At 55.2% G+C, this 8282-nt stretch overlaps 1 protein-coding gene across 1 annotated transcript in view; it reads right to left on the reverse strand.

The window, feature by feature from the left end:
- Positions 1-44: 44 nt before the first annotated feature.
- The window catches only part of Mboat7 (membrane bound O-acyltransferase domain containing 7), a 12222-nt gene continuing 3984 nt past the window's right edge, over positions 45-8282 (reverse strand). Inside the window, exons 4-7 of the mRNA XM_013027815.1 lie at positions 6873-7032; positions 5132-5492; positions 2481-2657; positions 45-950 (exon numbers count right to left, since the gene is read on the reverse strand). Of these exons, the coding sequence (XP_012883269.1) occupies positions 557-950; positions 2481-2657; positions 5132-5492; positions 6873-7032 (1092 nt within the window). The 3' untranslated portion in view covers positions 45-556. The remainder of the gene's footprint in view (positions 951-2480; positions 2658-5131; positions 5493-6872; positions 7033-8282) is intronic.

Genomic DNA, 8282 nt, shown 5'->3' on the forward strand with positions numbered 1-8282 from the left:
TGGTGCCCCACATCCCCGCTGGTTTACAGTCTCACACCCACAGGCCTGTGCAACACTTTATTGGGAAAAGATTTACAGTTCCGAACTGTGTCAGGCCCAGGACCACAGGAATGGGGGGGGCTGGAGGTGACCCTGCAGGAGCACCCCGTCCCCCATGCCTCCTGTCCCCAGCCCAGTTTCCCCTTGCTGGATCAAGACACAAGAGGTTCTCTCCGTCCCAGAACCTGGCCTTGATGCTCCAGTCACCATTGGTATGTGTGTGTGCAACAAGGATTTAAGACATCTCCACAGTCCCCTCTTCAGCACTGGGGGGGGAGGGGGGAAAACAACACACGTGTAACCCTCTATTTACCCCCAGGTGGAGCAGCTGGGAGGCCAAGGTGGGCAATACCCACCCCGCTGCTGGGCGCAGGGCCTCCCTGGTAAGGGGCACCCCAGCTGTGCCTCACGCAGGGTAGTTAGCTGAAGGAGATGGGGGGGCGCTCTTTGCCCCCCCACCCCAGGGAAGCCCCTTGCTGAGAAGAGACAGTGGCCTGGTTCGTGGACATCCTGCAGCTCACTCTTCCCGAAGCTTCTCCTGGGCTGGCGGGGAGGCCTGGGCCGGCGTGGCCACCTTCCTCCGGCGGGGACCACCCCCGCCCAGCGCCAGGCCCAGCCCCAGCCCAGCCAGGGCTAGGACGTGGATGCAGAAGTAGACAGAGGCCCAGTACCGGAGCGTGTCGGCCATGGACAGCAGCACAAAGCCCATGCACATGTAGTCGTAGGCTCGCATCTTCAGGAGCCAGTGCACCCAGTCCCAAGCCTGCTGGCCACTGGGGCCCAGCCGCGGGCGCACAGCCGACTCCAGAGAGCCCTCGGCTGCCAGGCACAGCGGGATGGTCAGGAAGCTCAGGTAGTAGCCGGGGTGCAGGCCATGCCAGTAGGCGCTCAGCAGCATGGTCCAGGCACTCCTGGGGGAGGGGGTGCGGTCAGAACCTGGAAATCTAACATCCAGGTCCCAGCCTTCTCCCTTACACCCAGACATCTTCCTCCCTGGCTCTGAGGGTGGAGGAAGCTGTGGGCTCTGTCTCATGCTCAGGGCTCCTCCTCCCTCAGGACTAGAAGTCTTAACTCCCCCACCCCCTTTTTATTGGTGCCAGTCCTGGGACTTGAACTCAGGGCCTGGAGGCTGTCCCTGAGCAACTTTGTGCTCAAGGCTAGCACTCTACTACTTGAGCCGCAGTGCTACTTCCCGCTTTTTCTGTGGTGCTGAGGAATCGAACCCAGGGCTTCATACATGCTAGGTAAGCACTCCACCAATGAGCCATCTTCCCAGCCCCTAGAAATCCTAACTCTTTAGCCCCCAGACTGTCAAAGCAGATCCCAGGGTCTGGAGTATCATCTTAGAACTTGTCAGAAACACAAATTCTTTTTTTTTGGTCGGTGGTGGGCCTTGAACTCTGGGCCTGGGCGTTGTCCCTCAGCTCTTCAGCTCAAGGCTAGCACTCTACCGCTTGAGCTACAGCGCCACTTCCGGTTTTCTGGTGGTTTATTGGAGATAAGAGTTTCACGGACTCTCCTGCCCAGGCTGGCTTTGAACCCCAATCCTCAGATCTCAGCCTCCTGAGTAGCTAGGATTACAGGCGTGAGCCACCAGCGCCCGGCTAGAAACACAAATTCTTAGCCAAGAGGCTGAGTTCTGAGGTTCAAAGCCAGTTTGGTAGACAAACCTGAAATTCTTTTTTTTTTTTTTTGGTCCAGTTGTGGGGCCTGAACTCTGGGCCTGGGCGCTGTCCCTCAGCTCTTCAGCTCAAGGCTAGCACTCTACCACTTGAGCCACAGCGCCACTTCCGGCTTTTTTTTTTCTTTTTGCTTATGTGGTGCTGAGGAATCGAACCCAGGGCCTCATGCATTGCAATGCAAGCGCTCTACCGCTGAGCCACCTTCCCAGCCCAAACCTGAAATTCTTTATCTCCAAGTAACAAGCAAAAACCTGGAAATGAAGATGTAGCTCAGGTGGCAGAGTACCAGCTTTGAGTAAGAGATGCTATGCAAGAGTGCACAAGGCCCCGAGTTCAAGCTCCCTTAATTGCGTGTGTGTGTACACACACACTGCAAAGCCCCAAGTAAACCCCAGTGCCGCCTAAAATTTAAAACCTCAACCCGCTGAGCCAGCACTTTCTCAGCCACACATTACTAAGTCCAGTACCTCATTTATGTCATTTCATCTGCCAATCAAGTAAGTTATCTCCATTGAACAGCTGTGGAAACCAAGAGGTCAGCCAGCCCCTCAGGGTTCCTCAGTGAGCCACATGTGGGCAGCACACTGTTTCTATGGAAGGCTGACCTTAGGCCTAGGGGTTTATCCCAGCACAAGCCAAGGAAACTACAACTTCCATGAGCTTCAGGGGCAGGGGCTCAGCTGCAACCATAGGCATGCCACCAAGGCAGCTGGGTAATGTAGTCCTGTGCTGTCGGGGGCGGGGGGGGTGTCCCCTCACCTCAGGACGTAAGAGCGAGCAGGTGCGCTCTTGTAGATGTACTGAGCCAGCCACCATTGCACCGTCATGTTCCAGTACCGCATGCCATCCCGCACCCGCACGCAGAAGTCGGTGTTATAGCAGTCGATGTTGCGGATGGTCTCATAGTCATACTCCAGGGAAGTGGCCTCCTCCGGACTGAGGGGTGGGGGTGGGGTAGACATGCAGCTCAGCCAGGCCCCACCGCCAGCCCCGCTCCTGTCCCAGCCCCAGTGCTAAGGAGGGGGTTCTGCCCAAGGAACAGCACTTGCTCCGGCTGCCACATTTGCTAAGGCCACAGTGGGGGAGGCTCCATGGGGGGTGGGGGGCGTGGGGCACAGCTCACTCAGGGCCTCTTCTTCCCTTGGTCACTGACTACTGGGGTCTACCACAGCCACAAAACACCTGGGAGGGGGGGCAAGGAGGGTTCAGCTGCTAAGCCCGGAAGTCCTCTAGTGAGCAGATTCGGTTATTCAGAGCGGCTTCCAACAGACACAGCAGCTGCTAAACAAGTGTCCTAAGGAGGTGGCTCATGGTTGCTATGGAGACATGTAGAGTGGTGACTCTCGGGGATCTGTTGCTAGGGAAAAGGCATTCCTTAGCAACAAGCCTGCATCCCCCTCCAACTCCCCCTCTCCCACCCTGGTGAGGGAAGATTCCAGAGCAAGTATTTTTCCTGGTCCCTGTGTATGCTCAAGAAGTGTCACCGCCAGGAACCTTGAGGTTTCCAGGTCACTGATGCAAACAGCTCAGCACTGGGAACCAGGCTTAGCTTGTGCAAATGCCCCGTGGCTTCTGTGACTGGATGGAACCATTCTTTTTTTTTTCTTTGTCCCTCATGGGCCTTGAACTCTGGGCCTGAGTGCTGTCCCTCAGCTCTTCAGCTCAAGGCTAGCTCTCTACCACTTGAGCTACAGAGCCACTTCCGGTTTTCTGGTGGTTTATTGGAGATAAGTTTCACGGACTTTCCTGCCCAGGCTGGCTTTGAACTGCGATCCTCAGATCTCAGCCTCCTGAGTAGCTAGGATTATAGGCGTGAGTCACTAGCGCCTGGCTTGGATCTTTAGGAGTGGATTTGGTAGAGTGAGAGGACTTTAGCAGCTGGAGGTACACCCACAATGACAAGGGCAGTGATGGTTAAGTTCACAGAATGGCAGTTTGTGACTGCTAAGGGGGTAGCAAACCCTTAGTAAGGAGTAGGGCTTGAACTCGGGGTCTGGGCACTGTCCCTGAGCTCTTTTGCTCAAAGCTAGTGCTCTATTACTTTGTGCCACAGCTCCACTTCCAGATTTTCTGAGTGGTTAGTTGGAGAAAAGTCTCATGACTTTTTTTTTTTGCCCGGGGCTGGCTTTGAACCATGATCCTCAGCTATCAGCCTTCTGAGTAGCTAAGATTATAGGCGTCCACCAGCTCCTGGCTAGGAGTGATTTTTTTTTTTTGTCCCTCAGCTCTTCAACTCAAGGCTAGTACTCTATCACTTGAACCACAGCACCACTTCTGGCTTTTTCTGCTTGTAGTGCTGAGGAATTGAACCCAGGGCCTCATACATGCAAGGCAAACACTCTACCTCTGAGCCACCTTTCCAGCCCCAGAGTGATTCTCCACTGGCACAGAAAGCTGGTGCCCCTCCCTATCCCAAGCCAGAAAGATCCAGAAAGAGGCTCATCCGATGCTAGGGATGGCATTTCCCTAGCAACACAGAAGCTAAATGTTCTCAAGACAGCTGGACACTCTCTAGCCCTGTGACTTATAAAAATGTCCAGGCTGGGGCTGAGGTTCAGATTCCTGGCCACAGGAAGATGGTCTGTGGTCTGGGAATGGACTCCCCTCGGCTGATGGCAAGCAGTAAGTGAATGCTCTTCCCTTCCAAACAGGGGCTGGCTCTCGGCCACTCAGGGGCCCCTGTGGGGGTGCAGGTCCTGTAGTCACAATGAGTAAGACTTCTTGCCAGGCACAGGTGGCTCACGCTTGTCATCCGAATTACCCAGGAAGCTGAGATCTGAGGAACACAGTTTGAAGCCAGCCTAGGCAGCAAAGTCCTTGAGACCCTTATCTCCAATGAACCAGGGGGAAAAAAAAAAGCCAGAAGTGGAGTTGTGGCTCAAGTGGTAGAGCTTTTGAAAGACCTAAGGCACAACCCTGAGTTCAAGCCCCAGCACTGGCACTAAATAGATAAATAAACAAACAAATAAATACCTTTTGGAAAGGAGTGACCCCACGGTCTATAGGGATCCTGTTTCCCTAGCCAAGGCGCTTAACACTACCACAGAATGGCACCTCCAGCCCCCAAGCACGGTGTGATTCTGGGGGTGACACTTTCATGGGAACACCAGGTGAATGTGTGGTTGCTATCCTACCACACTCCTCTCCCTAGCAACAGAGGATGACTCACCACACCGAGGGGGGGGGTGGGACAAGCTCCAGCAACAAAGGAGGGGCCACTTCCCCACAGCCTAGAGGAGAGGGGGGTAGGGAGGGAAGAGCAGGGGGAGGGGGGGGCAGGGGAACACACAGCCTGTGGCAGGGCGGTGGCCCTGCCCTGGTCACTCCCCGCTCTCCTCCCCACTCAGGGGCAGGCCCAGCCCTTGGTGATGGGGCCTGCCGGGTCTTGGGGGGCGTCCCTCCCGCCTGACCTGCTGGGGGGTGGGCATTGGAGGGTGGGGCCGCCCCCGGCCCGGGCTTTGGCGGCCACGGGATAGGCCCCGAAGCCAGCAGCAATGCAGCCACACTCGGCCGCGATCCACGCCACGTAGAAGCGCATGCGGAAGGCGAAGAAGACAGGGATCATGTAGAAGAGGCGGGCGGGCAGCGGGCGGGCGTAGAAGGCATCCTCACGCACGGCCTCCAGTGGGAAGAGGTGGGAGGAGAGCAGGAAGAGCAGGCCGAAGAGTGGAGCCGGCCAGGCGCGGCGCAGTAGGGGCCGCAGGCTGGGCACCGCCTCGGGGAAGGGCTGCTCCAGCCAGTCCAGGTACGTGCGGTAGCGGAAGAAGGGGCCTGGGGAGCCAAGGAGGGACAGGCAGTCAGATCTGTGTCAGGACCCGGGCAGGAGATGGGGGAGAGGGGCAGAAATTGCAGACACCCAAAGGATGGGGACAGGGAGCTAGAGTCAGAGGGGACAAGGGACTCAGGGAGAAAGAGCAGAAAATTAGAGCCGGGCACTGGTAGCCCACACCTGTAATCTCCGATACTCAGGAGGCTGGGGCAAAGTTTAAACACAGCCCAGGGCAGAAATGTCTGAGAGATTGTGTGTGTGGGGTGGGGGCGGGGGGAGATCAGTCATGGAACTTGAACTCTGGGCCTGGGTGCTGTCCCTCAGCTCTTCAGCTCAAGGAGAGTGCTCTACCACTTGAGCCACAGCGCCACTTCCAGTTTTCTTGTGGTTTATTATAGATAAGAGTCTCTCGGATTTTCCTGCCCGGGCTGACTTTGAATTGAGATCCTCAGATCTAGGATGGCAGGTATGAGCCACCAGCGCTGAGAGATTCTTACCTGCAATTAACTAGTAAAAAGCCAGAAGTACAGCTGTGGCTGTGGCTCAAGTGGTAGAGAACCTTGAGCAAACTGTTAAGGGAGGGTGCCCAGACCCTAGTGAGTTACCCCACACATACACACACAGAGGGACGCTGGGAATGAAGGGATTGGGACTCAGGGTGGAGACAGGTCAGACCTGGAGGTGGGGTGATTTCCCTGTGAACCAGTCATGGAAGAGAAAATAGATGGGAGATGGGAGCCAATTAGGGATGGATGGAGACCACTTAAAGATGTTTCTTTTGGGGAAGATGAAACTGTTCCACAGACAGAGAGATGATGTTTGTGTAATTCTGTAGCCATCCTAATAGCCAGTGACTTGTTTAAGCTAAGGAGATCATGAGTTCAAGGTCACCCTGGACTATGCAGCAAGGACCCTGCCTCAAAAAACAGGCTGAGTTGGGCACCAGTGGCTAACAACCGTAATCTTAGCTACTCAGGATGCTGAGAGCTGAATTGCGGTTCAAAGCCAGCCCGAGCAGGAAAACCCATGGGATTGTTATCTTCAATAAACTACTCAGAAAAAGCCATAAATGGTGCTGTGGCTCAAGTGATAGAGCGCTAGCCTTGAGCCACAGAAGCTTAGGGACAGCACCTAGGCCCTGAGTTCAACCCTACCATTGACACAAACCCATGTCTGCAGCAGTGTGGCTCTGGTTGTAGAGGAATCAAGCCTTCAGGTTGACAACATCACCCACTAGAGCAAATGGGCACAGGCAGGAGGTTCTGGGTGGGGTGGGGTGGGGAGGGGCAGGGCAGGACAGGACAGGAAGAAAGAACAGGCCAGGAATTCCAGTGAAGGGGGAGCAGGGTGCAGAGGTGGATGTGCGGGGCAGGCCCACTCACCTGTCATGATCCCCACGTAACAGTAGCTATAGCTGAGCGTCTCCATCAAGGAGGGGACTTCGGGCAGCAGCCCCACAGGGGGCTCCTTGCTGAAGCCGGAGGCCATTTCCTTCCTCTGGGCCAGGTGCAGGTCCTGGACTTCACTGGCCAGGCTCACCAGCTGGGGGAATGGGGACAGGTGCAGGGAGGGCCTGGTCAGCTCCAAGGCCCTCCAGGCGGGGCTGAGATCTCAAACCGGTGGAGAGTACCTGCAGCTGGTGCCTTCCTAGAGCTCAGCCTTAGGGCATGCATGCTGTCACGTGATTGCACATGTATCTTTACATACCATCCACATGCAATACCACCACACACACACACACACACACACATACACACATCCTTTCCTGGAGTGTAAGAACCTATCCAGAACTGTAACCCCTCTGCACAGCATCTTTACAATAAATTAAAGAAAAAAAAAAAAGAACCTGTCTAGCATTTCCTGTCGCCATTTATGCCTGGAGGTATGGGGGGGGGTGTCAAACTTAACACCCTCACAATGGAACATAACACCCCCCATTTGCTAAAATAGCAAATCTAGTTGCTTTCCTCAGAGAAAGAGGGTGCTACAGAGCCTCCCTCACCCCCAGACCCTACCCATCTAGTCTTTCCCCTCCTTTCTGCCTGCACCAGAGGCCTATGGCTGTCCTCTTGCCTCTCCATATCCACTCTGAAGCTGTTCAGAGGCAACAGGTGTGTGTGTGGCTTCCTGCCTCATTCAGTGGCCAGAGCCTAGTAGATGGAAGGCAGGTGAGCCAAGGACACTAGAAAGATGGCGCCACACAACACTTATTCTACAAAGCTCCAGAACCAACCCCACCCAGGATTGCTAATAGCTCTCAACTCCTGCACTGCCCCTTCCCCTCCTCTCTGTCCTGCCCTCCACCAGGGTGAATAAGCATCCCTGGAATTATTCCCAAAGCAGCATTTCCTGCAGGAACTCTGCCACCTTCCAGCAGAAAGAGTGCATCCAGCTGCCATCACTGGCCACCAGCCGGTTCATAAAGGAATCCTGTCTCATCCGGCCTTGCTTTGCTCCCTTTAATTTTCCTCTTGGCTTCCAGGGGGAATTATCATTATTTTTTCTTTTGTGCCAGTCCTGGGACATGAACTCAGGGCCTCGGCTCTTTCACTCAAGGCTAGTGTGCTACCGTTTGAGCCACAGCTCCACTTCTGGGTGTCTGGTGGTTTACTGGAGATAATAGCCTAATGGGGGCTGGGAAGGTGGCTCAGTGGTAGAGCGTTTGCCTTGCATGCCTGAGGCCCTGGGTTCTATTTGTCAGCACCACATAAGCTAAAAGAAAAAAGCCGGAAGTGGCACTGTGGCTCAAGTGGTAGAGCGCTAGCCTTGAGCTGAAGAGCTGAGGGACAGCG

The sequence above is a fragment of the Dipodomys ordii genome, unplaced genomic scaffold (genome assembly GCF_000151885.1).
Source record: "Dipodomys ordii isolate 6190 unplaced genomic scaffold, Dord_2.0 Scaffold105, whole genome shotgun sequence".
NCBI classification, from domain to species: Eukaryota; Metazoa; Chordata; class Mammalia; order Rodentia; family Heteromyidae; genus Dipodomys; species Dipodomys ordii.